A 19,291-nucleotide genomic window follows, 5' to 3' on the forward strand; every position below is an offset into this window, starting at 1 on the left:
CCATTCCCAATTTCAATCATGCTGGCATGATAAAGATACAAGAGGAAGAAAAGAGACATGGGAGAGAGAGAAATAAAGACATGTACCCCAAGCCCACTACCCTTAATCTCTCAGGGAGACAGGGGTAAAGGGCCAAGAAATATTTCCTGTCTGCCATCTCAACTAGGACTGAATAATAGCAAGGAAGGACATAAAGGAGATGGAAGTTAAATATGCCAATTTATCATCACAATAGGATCTGTGAAAGGTGGGCCTTCCATCTTGCCAGATTAATGTACAGGTCGTGAAGACAGTAAAAGCTTATTCCATTGTCTGTCTCTCTTCAAATGTTTTTCTTTCTCACCAGTTCAATTCTGCTTACCCTCACGATGTAGCAACTTGAATGACAAAATTAATTATTTTATTACTGTGAGCTTTCGAACACTCATTCTTAAAAAGGTAACCGTGGGCCGAAGGGCCTGTTCTGTGCTGTACTGTTCTATTTATCTATCTAACACTACAAAGTGGCTAGCAATAAGTTAAAAAGGGTTGAAATAATTTTCTTAAACTTATAAATCAAATTAGCTTCAGAATTAGCCATTCTTATGAACAATTTTGGATTGACTTCATACTTTGAGCAAATGATTAGCATTCTCACTCACACAAAATTTCCTGTCTTTTAGATACTGTAATTCATAATAGGGAAAGATGTGTCATTTGAAACATGGAAGTCTGGCAATATCTGGTCTGAGAGAAACATGAGAGGATACAGGGAAATATCCCACGAAGGGTTAATAGCAGCTGCAAAGAGCAGGATTATAAAATGCAGATTCCTTCTCCCAAACAAACAAAACAGGATTCTTGTATGAAGCTAAAAACAATGGCTCACACCTTCATTGAAATTAACTATCTTAGTAAGCATCTGGAAAAGCATGGATGAGAGTTTCAGTTGAGCTAAGTGATAAATGTAAACCTTTCAAGTTATAACCAAGTGGATTTTTAGCATTAAGCTAAAAGCAAGGTTTCACACCTTCATTGAAACTAACCACCTTAGTAAGCAGCTGGAAAGGAAAGGATGAGGTTCAGTTGAATTTGGTGACAATTCTAGGTGTGAAAATCTGCTAACATCAGGTAAATTAAAGAAATTGGAGACTATCAGTCTACGAGAAACATAATTTAAAGTCAAAATCAAAGTCAAAGTTATGAGCTGGGGACACAATTGGAAAATAAAACTATAGAAATGACAGGAACCAAACCAAAATTCACACCTCTATTGAAACCAAAGCATTTTTGAATATCACAAAGGAACTTTGAACATCACAAAGGAAACAATGTAATCAGAGACCTGAGAGGTGAGGTCATGTCAAAATGAATACTTAGTTGTATTAGAATGTTTAGATCAAAGATACTTTTTTACAATCAAAGTGAAAATAATAGTTACTTACAATAAGGTCATAAAAACTTAATAACTGTTAGAAAGAGAATATAAACCCAGAGACCAGAGCAGGAACTACCAGAACCAGAACTCAGAGAGAAGGAGTGAAGGAACAAGAGAAGCAAGCAGAGTCAGCTTACAGCCAGCTCGGTCATGGGAATGATAAGACATAGCAGCCGAGCTAAAACAGCTAATATATCTAAGGAAGACTAGAATTTAAAGAGGAGGCAGAGTCAGCTCAGAGTCAGCTCAGAGATATCCAGCAGAGTCAGCTCTCATAGCTCAGTACATGGGATTGACAAGACATAGCAACCGAGCTAACCAGCGAATCCATCTCAAGAAGAACAGACTTTAAAGAAGATTGATTGTCAAGTTGGGCCTGAAGGTCCCATCAACCAACCAGAAGGATCCAGAAGCCAGATCTTTTTACCTTTCTGTAAAGAAAGTGATTGCAGCTTTTCAAAAAATATATAATAATAAAATAACTTAAAAGTTTTAACCTGAAACAGTGGTTATTCCAAAGTCTACTTTACTTACTTAGCAATGCGGGACCCAGGATCCATGCTACTAAGTGGTAAGTAGATGAAATCTTCGGTGAGGGTATGGGTTATACCGGGGGATAACTTGAAAATATAGTTTGACCTGAATAGCACCACCGAAGCCTGCATCAAGTCAGGGAGTGATAATCCCTGGTCACCATTTAGAACGTCGGCCCTTTTTGGTACAGGGGGACTTCTAAGAATAGTGGTGAGTTTTCAACAACAAGGCAGCATTGTGGCACAGTGATTAGCATTGCGACCTCACAGCTCCAGGGACCTGAGTTCAATTCTGGGCCTTGGGTAACTGTCTGTATGAGGTTTGCACTTTCTCCCCATGTTAGCGTGGGTTTCCCCCGGGTGCTCCAGTTTCCTCCCACAGTCCAAAGATTTGCAGGTTAGGTGGATTGAAATTTCAAATGCTAAATTGTCCCTTTGTGTCTAAAAGGTTAGGTATAGTTACGGGGATAGAGTGTAGGCATGGACTTAAGTAGGGGGCTCTTTCCAAAAATCAGTGTAGACTCAATGGGCCTAATGGCCTCCTTCTGCACTGTAGGGATTCTATTGTTCTATTTTGAAGATTAACACTGACATTAGGTATTTTCAATTCTTGTTTTATGATTAATTGTATGAAAATAGTAGGGGTGTGAAGAGAGGTAGGGGAGTAAGAGAAGATAGAACAGGATGACGAGGAGGAGAGCAAGGAAAAGTGGGGGATGAGACAAAGAATGGGAGGAGGAGGAGGAGAAAGGAATCAAGGAGGAAGGAGAAGAGGCAGAAGGGAAGGGTGTAAAGCGAGAGAGGGAGACAGGAGGGAGAAGAGGGGGCGAGGAGCAGGAGGTGGATGAGAACAGTCTCAATATTGCAAACATCTAAAGCAACAACACAGAGGGGAAATGGAATCCAATAATTGGAGGCATGGTTGATTTGAAAGGTATCGAAGTGGGGGGCGGGGGGGGGATCAAAAATGTGGGGTCAAGGTTATAACTTTTTGGCTTTCGAATTAAATGAGATGGGAAATGAGAAGCCATTGTTGGTAAGGATAGATGTGATTTGGCACACAAGTTAGCATGGTACAGGAACTGTACAGCAGAATTCATTCTAGGTGGGATATTGTAATAGGCTCTCTCTTTTACTGCTGCAGCTTATCATATCTTACTTGACATTTTTTATTTGGAAGAGGTCTTACAACACCAGGTTAAAGACCAACAGGTTTGTTTTGAATCACTAGCTTTCGAAGCGCAGCTCCTTCCTCAGGATTCACCTGAGGAAATAGCTGCACTCCGAAAACTAGTGATTCGAAACAAACCTGTTTAACATAGAACAATACAGCACAGAACAGGCCCTTCGGCCCTTGATGTTGTGCCGAGGCTTGTCCAAAACCAAGATAAAGCTATCCCACTCCCTGTCATTCTGGTGTGCTCCATGTGCCTATCCAATAACCATTTGAAAGTTCCTAAAGTGTCCAACTCCACTATCACAGCAGGCAGTCCATTCCACACCCTAACCACTCTCCGAGTAAAGAACCTACCTCGGACATCCCTCCTATATCTCCCACCCTGAACCTTATAGTTATGCCCCTTTGTAACAGCTACATCCACCCTAGGAAATTGTCTTTGAACGTCCACTCTATCTATCCCCTCATCATCTGGTACCAGCCTCCCCGGACAGGCGCCGGAATGTGGCGACTAGGGGCTTTTCACAGTAACTTCACTGAAGCCTACTCGTGACAATAAGCGATTTTAATTTCATTCATTTTCATCTTATAAACCTCTATTAAGTCGCCTCTCATCCTCCTCCGCTCCAAAGAGAAAAGCCATAGCTCCCTCAACCTTTCCTCATAAGACCTATCCTCTAATGCAGGCAGCATCCTGGTAAATCTCCTTTCTACCCTTTTCAATGCTGTTGGACTTTAACCTGGTGTTGTAAGACTTCTTACTGTGCCCAACTCAGTACAACGCCGGCATCTCCACATCATTTTTTATTTGCACATCCTTTGACTAACGGTCCCGCTGGGGTAGGGGGTGGCCCTGCAGGGGGCGGGGGGTTGGGGGGTGGGTGGGGGGGGGGGGGGGGGGGGGTGGAGAGATAGGGGAACAGGCAATGTGGCCCGGGGTGAAACCCCACGGTACTGCAGCGATGCCCAGGCATGGACTGCCACTGCTGCGGCCTGCAAGGCACCTATCTTGCTGCGTACCCCATTGACCAAACACCTTTGCCCCTGGTTCTGCAATGATATCGGCTTTATGGGTGCCCCCATCCCTGCCAACACTCTAGCACCCCCGCACCCCAGCCACCACCACACCACCCCCCCGTACCGAAGCCTCCATGCCACAGTGCCCACAGTCCACCGTACCATGCCCAACAACCCAGCTCCCACCACCCCCCCCCCCCCCCCCCCACCGCACCACACCACACCCCACAGCCCAGCTCCCACCCTCCACCATAACCCTCCCCTCCTCCAACCCGCCGCCATCTGCCGGTGGGGCATCAGGCGGCTCATCCAGGGCGCCGGACGATGGCCGCAGAATTTACCGCTTGTAATGATATGTATATATGCAGACAAGTAAAAGGTTAATTATTGCATCTCAGTGTAATACAAATACTAAAGGGCACCACTAGTTCCCAGTATAAATAGAAGAATTCAGGGAATCTTGGGTACTCGTCAGTTGAGTGGCAGCAGAGAGATAGATCACAGCATAGTTACGACTAGATAGAAGTGACACGTGTAGTTCAATTAGTTATTACTTAAATATAGATTAATTTATTAATAGTTGTAGTTCTGTGGAGTGTGCAAACTCAATATTATTTCATTGTTATTCAATAAATCAGTTTTGCTTTGTTAGAGATCGGTGGTTTCTTTATAATCACACCATCAGACCATTCTGGATTACAAAGCAAAGAGTAACGATATATTACCAAAGAGTACTGTAACACCGTTGGCAAGGGCAGTGCCATCCGACGGAACAACGGGCAGCAGGAGCCGGTGCCAGGGCCAGAGGCCCCCATGGTGCTGGGCACCAACGGGGCTTGGGTGCAGAGAGGAAGAAAGGGATGGGGGGGTGAGAACATGGAGGGTCAGAGTCCACAGTGCTAACCAGGGCACCATGTAGCCCATTAATGGCGGAGGACACCCACTCCCAGTGGCCATCAAGGTGATGGTCGCTCTGAACCTTTACGCCATGAAGTCCTTCAGAGCCAAGTGGGAACCTGTCTGGGACCTCACAGAGCTCGGTGCACAGGTACCTGCGCCGTCACGGAGGCCCCATCTGCCTAGTTGCACAATACATCCATTTCAATGTAGACAGAGCCCACCAGGATGCCATGGCAGCAGGGTTCGCCAGGGTCCAGGGGGTGATCGATGGGATGCATGTCGCCCTACGAACACCTGCAGATGGCAGATCTACACAAACCAAAAGGGGTTCCACTCGATGAATATGCAGCTGATATGGGATCATCAGATGCACATCATGCACGTCTGCGCCCCATACATGGAGTGTATGCAAGACACCTTCAGCCTGGCACACTCGACAATTCCTGGCCTCTTCGAGGCGAAGCCCCGGCTAGGGGGTTGGTGGCTGGGCGACAGGGGTTATCCACTGTAGTTGTGGTTGATGACATCTATCCGACCCATAGACTGGCTACAACGATGCCTATGCAACCACCAGGGCATGATCGAGCGATGCTTCGGCATCCTGAAGATGTGGTTCAAGTGCCTGGACTGCTCTGGAGAGACCCTTGAGTATGGCGTTGGGAGGGTCGCCCGCATCAAAACGGCCTGATGTATCTGCCACAACATTGCGCAGTAGAGGGGGGATGTGCTAGAAAAAGAGAATGAACGGCAGGCCTCCTCCGGCGAGGAGGATTCTGGGGAGGGTGAAGATGGGCAGGAGATGGGCCCGAGCAGGCACTGGAGGCAGCACAACGCAAGGGCCATCGCACCCCAACCCATCGGCTGACAACGGCCCGCTGCAACTCCCTCCGTGATATATAACTGCCGCATTACGGGCGGGCGGGGGTGCGCGGGGCAGCTGGGTTGGCAGTAACCAATGGGGTGGAGGATGACAACCTGCTCTATTTGAAATCCTGCTATTTCCGACTTGAATATCTCTCAGTTGAAAAAGTAAAGCATTTCCCAAGAAGGAATTAAAAGTTGAGCCATAGTTAACACCTGCTTCTAAAGCGTGTCTGCTGGTGGATGGCTCTGGAGTAACAGAAGGTTAAGACCAATTTGCTTGTCGACACTTGTAGCCCTCAGAGATTGGGGAAGAAAAGTAAGTTTCAAAATAAGTTACAAACATAAAAAGCCAGAGCTTTTCTGAACAAAAAGGCAGAATTTACACGAAGATATGAGATTTTATTTGCAAGTACACATATTAAAGCATTAATTTTATACATTTTCATCTCACTTTCTCTTGAACTGTGCAGCATGTCTGGGCTACTTATGACTTGCCCTAGAAAATGTCCTTCACCTCGTGAAGCAGTTTTGTATGCAACAACCACACCAGAAATATCCAAAGTCTTCATTTATTTTGAACTCATTACATCTTTAGTTTCTATTATTAAAGGTTGAAAATTCCTTATCCGAAATGCTCGGGGCCGAATGTATATCGGATTTTGGCATATTCTGCGCATATGCGGCACGCATTGGGAACTGCACATATGCGGTGCGTGTTGGGAACTGCGCATGTGTGGAACGATGGAAACTAGGCATGTGCAGCGCACGTTGGGAACTGCGCATTGCCTGAGAGCCTTGTGGGATTTACCACTCGTCACGTTGGCACTCGAGAAGAAGTGTAGATTTCGGAATTTTTTGATTTTCGGAATTTCAGATAAGGGATGTACTTGTACTATGCATTACCAAAACAGATCCCTTAAACATTCACTTGATACATTTTTAAAAATAGGTCTCAATCCATTTTGTTAATAATCCATTTTACTCGAGCACAAGGACAGATACGAATATAAATGGATCTCATGTGAAGTTATTTTCTTTAAGAATTCGGGATTTGTTCCACGTCACATCATGTCTGGAGATCTAAACATTGAACTAATGCTCCAGAAAATAAACACTGAAAAGATGTTAAGCTTACAGTCACTTGACAACCTTCAGCAAATAGGAAAAAAATCTTCTGCACTTACCACATAGAGCTGTTTCCAGAGCATTACCCATTCTTGCAATGTGGCTGTGACCTCAGTAACAATTGAATCTTCCACTGGAACCACTGTCTCATACTGGCTGCAAAATAAAACATAAAGGATTGCATTAACAAACTCAGATATGCAACATAAAAAACAATAAACATTTGTCTCAATTAGTTATTACTTGTTTTCTGTAACAATCATTATTCAGATTGAGCAAGACCCAAACACTCAAATTTTAACTGGTCACTTGCACCAGAAACCCACAAATTTTCAATTTTTTAATTTTCAAAGCCCGTCATTTCTGAATGAGATGTAATTGGAAGCATAAAATTACAAAACATAACAAAAATTTCAAGGAGATATTGGCAATGCTGTCAAAAATGGATTTCAATGTCGGCAAATGTGCGATTATCCACTTTGAACCTGAAAGGGATAGAAAAAAGCATTTTGTGAATAAAGAAAATCTATAAAAAGAGGTAAAGAGTCTTCAAAACAGGTATAGGGAATCGAGAATTTTTCTGACCCCGTATTCCCATCACCATTGTCCACCTGTCCTCTTTTCATGCTGGGGAGGCAGGTTTGTGATGGAGATGGCTCTGCCGACTGAACCCTCTGGTGGCTCTGGAGCGAGAAACAACACAGATATGGAGACGAGAAAATCGCATTGCGGCCCTAATATAAATGTCTGTCTCCGACACCAATTTTGGAAGGTTAGACTGAAGAGGAACAGTTGACGCGGTTCTGTGATGTCTTCCCTTCCTCACATCGTGATACAATATGATGGCCAACAGTTTTTCAACTGCAATAAAGTTACCCATGTGTGAGCCAACTCCATGAAAACTACTAGTCTCTTGCTGGCTACTTATATTTCTCATGGGACTGCCACACGCAGCGTTGACTCACTGCTGACACTTGCACCCAGGGCCCGGGAAAAAAGATGCAGATGGTGGCAAAAACTGGGGCCGGGGGCGGGCCTGGTCCCATGTTGCAAATGGAGTTTCTTGTTGTTTGGACTGAGGAATCAGAGTTGCAGGCCTGACAGACCAGCTTAAAAAAAAATGAATCACAGGTTGAGAGTTCTGATTTTTTAAAATACGGTCAGTCACTGACAATTTCACTGAATTACCATGCTGCTGCTTCTGACCTTTGGGTAGCTGTCCAAAGATCACCAGCAGTTGTACAGGAACTGAGAGTGTTCTTGCTTGAAAAATGTTGAGTCAAATCCTTATATCTTTAGAGGCAATTATGTATCTGTGGGGAGGGGATGGGGGGGGGGGGGGGGGGTTTCGCAAGGTTGGGGTGTGGGCTGAGGTTTGAAAGAGTTTGTAGGGACGGTACTGGTGAGGATCAAGGAGAGTGGATGGGGTTAGGGGAGGCTGGTTGGGAGGCAGGATGGTTGGGGGGGGGGGGGGGGGGCAGGATGGATGGGAGGAGGTTGGATGGGGGTTGGGGGAAGGCCGGATGGTAAGTTGGAAGGGAAGATTGGATTCAGGGGGTAGTTGGGGCAGGGAGAGATTGGGAGAAGAGTTAGATTGGTGGGAGGGGAAGACTGAGGTGGAGGGGAAGACTGAGGTGGAGGGGGAGATTGGGGAGATTGTGGGGAGAAGGTGATGTACCATCAATGACCACGAGACGGAAATGGTGAGACTATTGAGGCCCTTATTGCATAAGATGTTGAGCCTCCTGCAGCTGGAACCAGAATGGAAGCAGCGCAGGAGAGCATACACTTTTATACAGCGCCTGCTGGGAGGAGCCAGCAGGCTGGGATTTAATGTGTTACTTGTAGTAGTGGCAGTACCGTAATATGCGCAGTGTGTTACCAGTGGTGTTTACCACATTCACCCCAGCGGGGGTGAAAAACAACGTTACAGATTGAGTCTGTCGGGGGCTTTGACCCTCCGCCACGATCGCCTCAGTCCTGGCGGTGGTGTGGGCGCCGATGTGGTCACCTGCAACTCCGGGAGCGTGTTGTCCTCTCCTTCGTCACCCAATAGTGGATCTGGTGAGGGGACGGATGCTACTGGGGTGGGGGCTGCAGTGAGGTTCGCTGGTGGGAGGGTGGGTGGCGCAGGGGCGAGGGAGGCAACCGGAGGGGGAGGGGACGGTACCAGGTCGGGGTGGTGGCGGTTGTGGGTGGGGACCCAGCCAGTGCCAGGTCCCGGAGGGAGACTATGTCCTGTCACTCGTCGGGGTGTGCACCGTAGGCGTACTGTGGGTTCGCATGGAGGAGGAGGACTTTCTTGACCAGGGGATCCGATTTATGACTCCTCACATGCTTCCGGAGGAGGACGGGCCCAGGAACTGTCAGCCAGATTGGGAGCGAGACCCCGGAGGTGGACTTCCTAGGGAAGGCAAACACACGTTCGTGAGGGGTCTCATTAGTAGCAGTGCACAGGAGAGAACGGATGGAGTGGAGCGCATCGGGAGGACCTCCTGCCAGCGGGTACCCGAGAGATTCCTAGACCAAAGCGGCAGCAGGACGGCCTTCCAGACCGTCCCGTTCTCCCTCTCCACCTGTCCGTTTCCCCGGGGGTTGTAGCTGGTCGTCCTGCTCGAGGCGATGCCCTTGCTGAGCAGGAACTGACGCAGCTCATCACTCATAAAGGTGGATCCCCGATCGCTATGGATGAAGGTGGGGAAACCGAACAGGGTGAAGATGCTGTGCAGGGCCTTGATGACCGTGGCAGAAGTCATGTCGAGGCATGGGATAGCGAATGGGAAACGGGAGTACTCATCAATGACACTGAGAAAGTACATGTTGCGGTCGGTGGAGAGGCCCTTTGAAGTCCATGCTGAGGCGCTCAAAGGGGTGGGATGCCTTCACCAGGTGCGCTCTATCTGGCCGGTAGAAGTGCGGCTTGGTCACGGTCCTGACCTTCCTGATGGAGTAGGGCAGGTTGCGGGCTTTGATAAAATGGAATAACCGGGTGACCCCCAGGTGGCAGAGGTCATTGTGGAGGGCCCGGCGTCGGTCCACCTGTGCGCTGGCACATGTACCGCGGGATAGGGGGCTCATTGAGCTTCCCCGGGCGATACAAGATCTCATAGTTATAGGTGGAGAGCTTGATCCTCCACCTCAAGATCTTGTCATTCTTGATCTTGCCCCAATGTGTATTGCTAAACATGAAGGCAACCGACCGCTGGTCAGTGAGGAGAGTGAATCTCCTGCCGGCCAGATAATGCCACCAATGTCGCACAGCTTCCACAATGGCTTGGGCCTCCTTTTTGACAGAGGAGTGCCGAATTTCGGAGGCATGAAGGGTGCGGGAAAAGAAAGCCATGGACCTGCCCGCCTGGTTGAGGGTGGCGGCCAGAGCCACGTCCGATGCATCGCTCTCCACCTGAAAGGGGAGGAATTAGTCGACCGTGTGCATCGTGGCCTTCGCGATGTCCGCCTTGATGTGGTTGAAGGCCCGGCCCGGGGCCTCAGCCATCAGGGGAAAAACTGTGGACTTGATGAGTGGGCGGGCCTTGTCCACATAATTAGGGACCCACTGGGCGTGATTTGAGAAAAACCCCAGGCACCGTTTCAGGGCCTTGGGCAGTGGGGGGGGGGGGAGTTCCAGGAGAGGACGTATGCGGTTGGGGTCGGGCCCTAGGACTCCATTTTCTACAATGTAGCCAAGGATGGCTAAGCGGTTGGTGCGGAAAACACATTTCTCCTTATTGTAGGCGAGGTTAAGGAATTTGGTGGTATGGAGGAATTTTTGGAGGTTTGCGCCATGGTCCTGCTGATCGTGGCCACAGATGCGTGACATTATCTAGTTACGAGAACGTGGCCCGCAGCCCGTACTGGTCAAGCATTCGGTCCATCTCTCGCTGGAAGACCGAGACCCAATTGGTGACACCGAAGGAAACTCTAAGGAAGTGATAGAGGCGGCTATCTGCTTCGAATACAATGTATTGGCGGTCCGCCGGGCGGATGGGGAGCTGATGGTAGGGGACTTCAAGTCAACTGTGGAAAAGACTCGATACTGCGCAATCTGATTGACCATGAAAGATATGCGTGGGAGGGGATACGCATCGAGCTGCGTGTACCGGTTGATGGTCTGACTGTAGTCGATGACCATCCTGTGTTTCTCCCCAGTCTTAACTACCACCACTTGAGCTCTCCAGGGGCTTTTTCTGGCCTCAATGACCCCCTCCCGCAGAAGCCGTTGGACTTCCGACCTGATTAAGGTCCTGTCCTGTGCACTGTACCGTCTGCTCCTAGTGGTGACGGGCTTACAGTCCGGGGTGAGGTTTTCAAAAAGTGAAGGCGGATCGACCTTAAGGGTCGTGAGGCCACAGACGGTGATGGGGGGGCAGGGTTCTGCCGAATTTCAGAGTAAGGCTTTGGCGGTGGCACTGAAAGTTGAGACCTAGGAACAGGGCAGCGCAGAGATGGGGGAGGACGTAGAGTCTGAAGTTGCTGTACTCTACGCCCTGAACGGAGAGGATCGCGACGCAGTACCCACGGATTTGCACGGAATGGGATCCGGAGGCAAGGAGATTTTCTGGGTGACGGGGAGGACGGGGAGGGAGCAGCGCCTTACCGTAGCAGGGTGGATGAAACTCTCTGTCAAAGAGGCAGGTCGTCTCGTGCCCATTGATCTTTACAGTCGTCGTAGCGGTCGCAAGGTTGCGGGGCCGAGACTAATCGAGGGTGATGGAGGCGAGCTGCCGAAGATGTTGGGAGTTGCTGGGCTGATCAGCGGTGGCGGAGGTACAAGCGGGCCACGAACGGCCGGGTGAGCAGGGGTCCTGAGGTGCAGACCAAGATGGCGCCGAAGATGACGGCTCCCACGGGGCGCACATGGCGGACGACATCCAAGATGGCGACACCCAAGGGCCGCACGTGGCGTGTGGTGGAAAAGATGGCGGTGTCCCTGGATCGCACGTGGGGGGTGTAGCGATGCTGGGCCTGGAAACGACAGCTACCGGTATCAGGCCTGGCAAACGGAGATGAAGTGGCCCTTCTTTCCATACCCGTTGCAGGTCGCACTCCACACCGGGCAGCGCTGCATGGGATGCTTGCTCTGGCCACAGAAATATCATTTGGGCCCTCTGGAGTTGGCTGGCTGCCGCACGGCGCAGTCTTGCGGTGTACCTGAGTCGGCAGATGGTGGGGCCCACGATGCCCACGAGAGTGCCGCGCGGTCGATGGTGTAGGCCTCCAGATTGCGGGAGGCCACTTCTAGGGAGTTAGCAAGCTGCAGTCTCTGTAAGGTCAAGCGTACCCCCTTCCAATAACCGTTAGCGAACGTAATTAGACTTAATGCCCGAGATAGAAGCGTCTCTGATTAGTAGTTTCGTGTGTTAGACTGCCGACACTGCCTGGCAATTACAGTTCCTACCGAGTATCCGCAGAGCCCGCAAGAAATCGTCCTGAGACTACCCTGGTAGTTGCCGTCTCGTGGCCAGGAGGTGCCGAGCGAACACCTGATTCACAGTCTTGATGTACTGTCCGTTTCGTAGTGCCATTGCTTCTGTGTAGGTGGGAGCGACCTGGATGAGGGGAAAAACTTGTGGGCTCACCCGTGAGTAGAGGATCTGGTGCTTCTACGGGTCTGAGAGTGCTTCAGTGGCTGCTCCGAGGTATCTTTCAAAGCAGGCTAGCCAGTGCTCGAAGGTGGCTGTGGCGTCGGCTGCATGAGGGTTCAGCTCCAGGCGATCAGGCTTGATTAAGACGTTCATCTCTAAAACTCTTGTGCAATAAATTGATGTATCATCAATGACCACGAGACGAAAATGGTGAAACTATTGAGACTTTATTGCACAACATATTGAGCCTCCTTCAGCTGGAACCAGAATGGAATCAGCGCAGGAGAGCATACACTTTGATACACCGCCTGCTGGGAGAAGCCAGTAGGCTGCAATTTACTGTGTTACCTGTAGTACAGTGGCAGTACCATAATACGCGCAGTGTGTTACCAGTGGTGTTTACCACAGACGGTGAGAGAGATTGGGGAGGGAGAAATTAGGGCAGGGAAAGATTGGTGGGTGGTAGAGTTTCGAGGGAGGGAGGGTTTAGGGGAGGGAGGGATTGGGAGAAAGTAGAGTTTGAGGGAAGGGAGACTTTGGGGAAGGGACAGTTTGGGGGAAGGGACAGTTTGGGGGGAAGGGACAGTTTGGGGGGGAAGGGACAGTTTGGGGGAGGGAGAGTTTGGAGGGGGGGTAGAGTTTGGAGGGAAGGAGCGTTTGAGGGAAGGGAGAGTTTGGGAGAAGGGAGAGTTTGAGGGAAGGGAGAGTTTGGGGGGGAAATTGAGGGGGGGGGGACCGAGAGATTGTGTGGAGAGAGCAATTAGGGAAGGGAGAGATTGGGGGAGCAGGAGATTACGGTAGATGGAGAGATTGGGCTGTCGGGGGAGATTGGAATCGAGAGGGAGATTCGGGAGGAGGGGCAAGAGGTGGGGAGTCATGGGGGAGATTCGTGAAAGTTGGAGGGGGGATTGGATAGTGAGTTGGAGGGGATGTTGGAAGGAAGGTGAGGGCAGGGTTGGCTGTAAAGGGGTTTGAAGGGTAGATTGGTGGGAGATTGGAAGGGGGAAATTGGAGGGGTGGTTGGGGAGAAGTTGATGGAAGGTTCGAGGAGGGTTTAGGTGGGGTTTGGATGATTGTAAAGGACGTTGGAGAAAGGGCTGTAAAGAAGGTGGGGGTTGAGGATGAGATTGCAGGAGGTGTTGGGGGAATGTCAGAGTGAGAGTTGGTGTGATTTTGATTTATTTATTGTCACGTGTACCGAGATACAGTGAAAAGCATTGTTCTGCGTACAGTCCAGGTAGATCGCTCTATACGTGAATACATAGAACATATTACCAATACACAATGTAAATACATAAACATGAGACACAGGGTGCAGCATAGAGAATATTGAGCTATAACTGTAGAGAAGACGTGTAGAAAGATCAGTTCAATCAATAAGAGGGCCATTCAGGAGTCTGGTAACAGCGGGGAAGAAGCTGTTTTTGAATTTATTGGTGCATTGGTGCGTGTTCTCAAACTTTTGTATTTTCTGCCTGATGAAAGAGATTGTGTGGAGGCTGAAATTGGGGTTTGATGAATTGGAGTGGGGGAGTGGGGTTCGGAACGGTTTGGTGGGGGTAGTAGCCACAGAGTTGAATTGTTTTTGTAAATGTAGTGATTTCTTTGCAGTCACTTTTCTAACGTGTTTATTTCTTTGTGATTAATTATGTATAGAGAATTAGCATTGTGCCTCTAATTTGTTTTTGTTAAAACACTTTATTGAAGGCACTTTCAATATATACATAATCAAGTACAAAATCCAACCACGGCAACAGGAAATAAACCCCTCCCTGCGCCCTATCCCCCAAAAAACAACCCCACTCATCCGGCTGGCCCCCCTTACCTGTTTTTCACTCCACACAAACAACATAAAATAAATCAAATTAAACCACCCCCACCCGCTGACAACTCAATACTCCTGAAAGAAGTCGATGAACAGATTCCACCTCGAGATGAATTCCTCCTCCGAACCTCGATGGCGAACTTTATCTTCTCCAAATGCAGGAACTCTGCCAAATCGCTCACCCATACCCCTGCACTCAGCGGCTCCGTGTCCTGCTGGCACAGCAAAATCCGTCTCTGGGTTAGCAGGAAGGCAAAGATCAACAGGTCGGCCTCCCTCCCCACTTGCACTCCTGGATCCGCTGACACCACCTCGGGACTCAGAACTACTTCTACCCCCAAAATGTTTGATATTACATCCTAAAATCCCTTCCAAAACCCCCTCAACCTCGGACACACCCAAAACATATGCACACGATTTGCCGGCCTCCCCGCACACTGCCCACACCTATCCTCCACTCCTGGAAAGAACCAACTCACCCTGGGTACCATCATGTGGGCCCTGTGCACCACATTAAATTGGATAATGCCGAGTCTTGCACACGACGAGGATGCATTCACCCTCCTCAGAGCACCAGGGACCCAGGTTCGATTCCAGCTTCGGTCACTGTGCAGAGTCTGCACGTTCTCCTCGTGTATGCGTGGGTTTTCTCTGGGTGCTCCGGTCTCCTCCCAAAAATCCCGAAAGGCACGCTTGTTAGGTAAATTGGACATTCTGAATTCTCCCTCACTGAACAGGTGCCGGAGTGTGGCGATTGGGGATTTTAACGGTAACCTCATTGTAGTGTGAACGTAAGCCTACTTGTGACATTGATAAAGATTATTAATATTAGTGGGTCGGATCTCAAACAGCGATGATTCAGAGTACAGGAGGGAGAGAGAGACCTAGTGGCATGGTGTAATGACAACAATCTCTTCCTTAACGTCAGCAAAACCTAAGAACTAGTCACAGACTTCAGGAATAAAAGTATCGCACACACATCTGTCTGCATTAATGGTGCAAAGGTGAAGATGGTTGTCAGCTTCAAATTTCTAGGTGTGCACATCACCAACAATCTGCTCTGGTCCACCCACGTCGGCGCTACGACAAAGGAAGAACAACAGCGCCTACACATCCTCAGGAAACTAAGGAAAATCGGTGTGTCCACATTGACTCTTACCAATTTTTACAGATACCTCATAGAAAGCATCCTATCTGGCTGCATCACAGCCTGGTACGGCAACTGCTCAGCTTAAGAATGTAACAAACTACAGAGAGTCATGAACATAACCCGGTCGATCACACAAATCCAACTCCCATCCATTGACTCTGTCTACACCTCCCCCTGCCTTCAGAAAGCGTGCAGCATAATCAAAGCCCCTCCCACCCGGGTTATTCTCTTTCAACTTTCATTGGCAGGATACAAAAGTCTGAGAACATACACTAACAGGTTCAAAAACAGCTTCTTCCCTGCTGTTACCAGACTTCTGAATGACCCTCTTATGGACTAAACTGATCTCTTCACACATCTTCTCGACTGAATAGTATTACACTCCGTGTGCTCACCCGATGTTTTTATATGTCCTATGTTTTTTCATGCATAGAACGATCTGTCTGACTGTACTCACAATAATACTTTACACTGTACCTCGGTACACGTGATAATAAATCAAATTCTATTCAATTCAAGCTTATCCTGCAGCACAAGGAGTGGCAGCATCGGAAACAACAGCACCTCCTTTCTCACAAAGTCCCCAACCTGCAGCTATCTAGAACATAGAACATTACAGCGCAGTGCCCATTCTGAACCCATTGCCCATTGCCCTGGGCAACTGATATGTCCCCTCCAACTCCTCCTGGCCTATAAACATCCCTCTCTAATGAGGCCAGCCGGTCCACATGCTCACCCACCACCTCCTCCAGCTTCTCCTCCACTCTGTTGATAGCTGCCCATGTGGCTCCACTTTGTCAGGTCTTCTGAGGCCTCTTTCCTCTGTTGCTGAACTGCGCATTCAAAAGGTCCACCAGCTGTTTTGTAGACCACTGGGCGGACAATGCCATCCCAGAACCTTCCGCCACCTTTTCCTCTGTCGCACCTTGAATAACCTCTTGGTCCGGCTCCTGCCTCTTACTCATTACACTCCTCATCTGTTGAACCATAAACCGCCCCACCGATAGAGCACAACTATTTCTCAGTGCTCATGCACCTCACCCCAGCAGACACCCCTTAAATCGGGTGAAAAAGGAGCAAACAATTCCACCTCGAGCAGGAGCCACCAAATGTGCGGCCACTCACTACATGGCCGCTACCGGAAGTCTCATTGTGCCTGTAATTCCACCATTGCTACAGTTACTCTACCGACTGCATGCAGGTGTAATGAAAGAAATATAAAACCTACATTTATACAGCACCTTTTACAATGTCTCAAATCGATTTACCGCCACTTAAGTACTTTTGAGTGCAGTAACTGGTATAATATAGGCAATGTTATCAAATTGCGCAGTAGACTTGAAGACCGAATTGCTTACTCCTGGTGCTAATCACTTTCTTTCTCCGCTGGATGAGATGAACTGGGCTGGATTGCTTTTGTCATTCATAATTAGCTTGTGAAGAGGGTTGAATCATGACTGTAGTTCTGATAATTTGGTGCTAATGGAAGTTTATTGTGAATGGGCTTTTTGGCTGAGATTGCCAGGACAGAAATGTGTAATGGGTTCACAGTGAATCAGTATCCTGATTTATACCAGATATGATTCTCGACAGTCTTTTCTATTGACTTCAAAAGTGTCCTTTTGTCTTCTTACCTTTAATCTCACTTTATCTTGGTGTTTTTAATGAGATTTTTGAGGTATCGGACTATCATGATAAAGCTGTGCTGTATTGTAGGTTTTGAAATATATTGCAGTGTGAAGCAGCAATCAGCAGATTCTGCAAACGTCTTGATCAAGAAAACACAGATATAATTGAAAACCATTCAGTCTTTGTCCTCTGACCTCTTAAAAGTTGTGTTGCACAGGGACATTTCAGGGCTCCAATATTTCACACTGACCGATGTTATTCAATCATTCTACTTTGTTGCTCCAGTGCCATTTGAGCTTTCTACCCTATGAGATTACTGATAAAATAAAATCCAAATACACCTCTTGAATGAAATTATATGGAATAATATAATAAACCCAGGCAGAAGAAAGTCTTCTACTCCAACAGAATAGAAAAGATCTTGTGCAATATATTGCATCTTTCTTCCAAATATTAATTTACTGTCACTGTGTCCATCCGGTGCAATTCCAGAACATGTTAATGAGGGCTGAGGAAGTCACCAAAATCAGTGTTATTGTCTGTACAGTGTTCGAGTTAATAATGGTATATTTTCCTGTCAAATTAATAATGTTGCACAATGCTGTTAAAGTAAAGTTTGTACTTTCTGGTTTGGTTAATAGTCACAGTGGAATCACCTGTAGGAAACCCTTAGAGGAACACTTGATCAGCAAGTCTGAAAACCCTGCTAATTGCTACTTCTTACTGAAATATCGTTTCAATACCTACTATGGTATCACGGTACCACGGTACCATTTAGGCCTCACGGTAGCATGGTGGTTAGCATCAATGCTTCACAGCTCCAGGGTCCCAGGTTCGATTCCCGGCTGGGTCACTGTCTGTGTGGAGTCTGCACATCCTCCCCGTGTGTGCGTGGGTTTCCTCCGGGTGCTCCGGTTTCCTCCCACAGTCCAAAGATGTGCGGGTTAGGTGGATTGGCCATGCTAAATTGCCCGTAGTGGAAGGTTAATGGGGGGATTGTTGGGTTACGGGTATACGGGTTACGTGGGTTTAAGTGGGGTGATCATTGCTCGGCACAACATCGAGGGCCGAAGGGCCTGTTCTGTGCTGTACTGTTCTATGTTCTATGCAACGCAACTTTATTACGATATATCAATACTCCCAAAAAATCAAAAAAGCAAAAGGACAAGATTGAAGTCAATGGAAAAGGATCTTTAGAATCAGTGTAAGACTGGAAAGGACTTAGAGCTCAAAAGCAAACATATATCAGTTTCAGATTATGCTATTCATAATCATTATGGGTGCGATGGTGTTATAATAGGGTAAATGGCAAAACAGTAGAACACATAAACAGAAAGCTTTTTAGATAAAAACACAAATCTATGGAAACAGATTGCAAGCTTAAATGGGTTTTGGAATTGCAAATACTAGGGACAATTCAGCTGGTTCAAGTTGCACCACGATTATCTCTCTGTCAATGGATGGCAGTTCACAGCACCAAGAATTGATGCATTTCCTCCTCTTTTCTGAATGGACAAAAATATATTAAGCATTGTTACAGACATAACGGGAAATCAATTTAATCAGCCCTGATTTCTCTTCTCACTACTTGTCCGAAAACAGAAAGGTGTTTTTGATTTTTGATTTCCCCCTTTATAAATACTGGCATATTTTCCCAGCCCTTCAGTTTGGAGTGTTCCAAACCTCTATTAATAATCCAACAGCAAATTCGAGATAAGGTCAAATACAAGGGTTGCTTTAATTTACATACAGACGAAAGGGGCTTTGCAAAATCCATCCCTTTTGCACTCACACAATAAAAGAGGGAAAAGGGAAAGAAAGGGGTACCAGGCAAGAACATGGTAAAAATAAAAGTTATGGGGCTGGATTCTCAGTCGGAGGGATGCTCCATTTTGCTGGTAGCCCAGGGTTTCCTGATGACATGGGGCTGCCCCACAATGGGAAACCCCATTGACCGGCTGGCATCCGGAGCATCCCGTCGACAGGGTGAAATAGAAATGTGGAGCGGCAGAGCTGAGAATCCAGCCCACGATATTATGTGAGTCCAGAATCCAGAATAAAAAGTCGAA

General features: G+C 47.8%; 1 protein-coding gene across 1 annotated transcript in view; it reads right to left on the reverse strand.

The window, feature by feature from the left end:
- dock3 (dedicator of cytokinesis 3) overlaps positions 1–19,291 on the reverse strand; it is a 1,304,448-nt gene that overhangs the window by 1,023,985 nt on the left and 261,172 nt on the right. The window contains 1 exon segment of the mRNA XM_038810823.1: positions 7,093–7,189. Coding sequence (XP_038666751.1) covers positions 7,093–7,189 — 97 coding nt within the window.

This window comes from Scyliorhinus canicula, chromosome 11 (assembly GCF_902713615.1).
Source record: "Scyliorhinus canicula chromosome 11, sScyCan1.1, whole genome shotgun sequence".
NCBI classification, from domain to species: domain Eukaryota; kingdom Metazoa; phylum Chordata; class Chondrichthyes; order Carcharhiniformes; family Scyliorhinidae; genus Scyliorhinus; species Scyliorhinus canicula.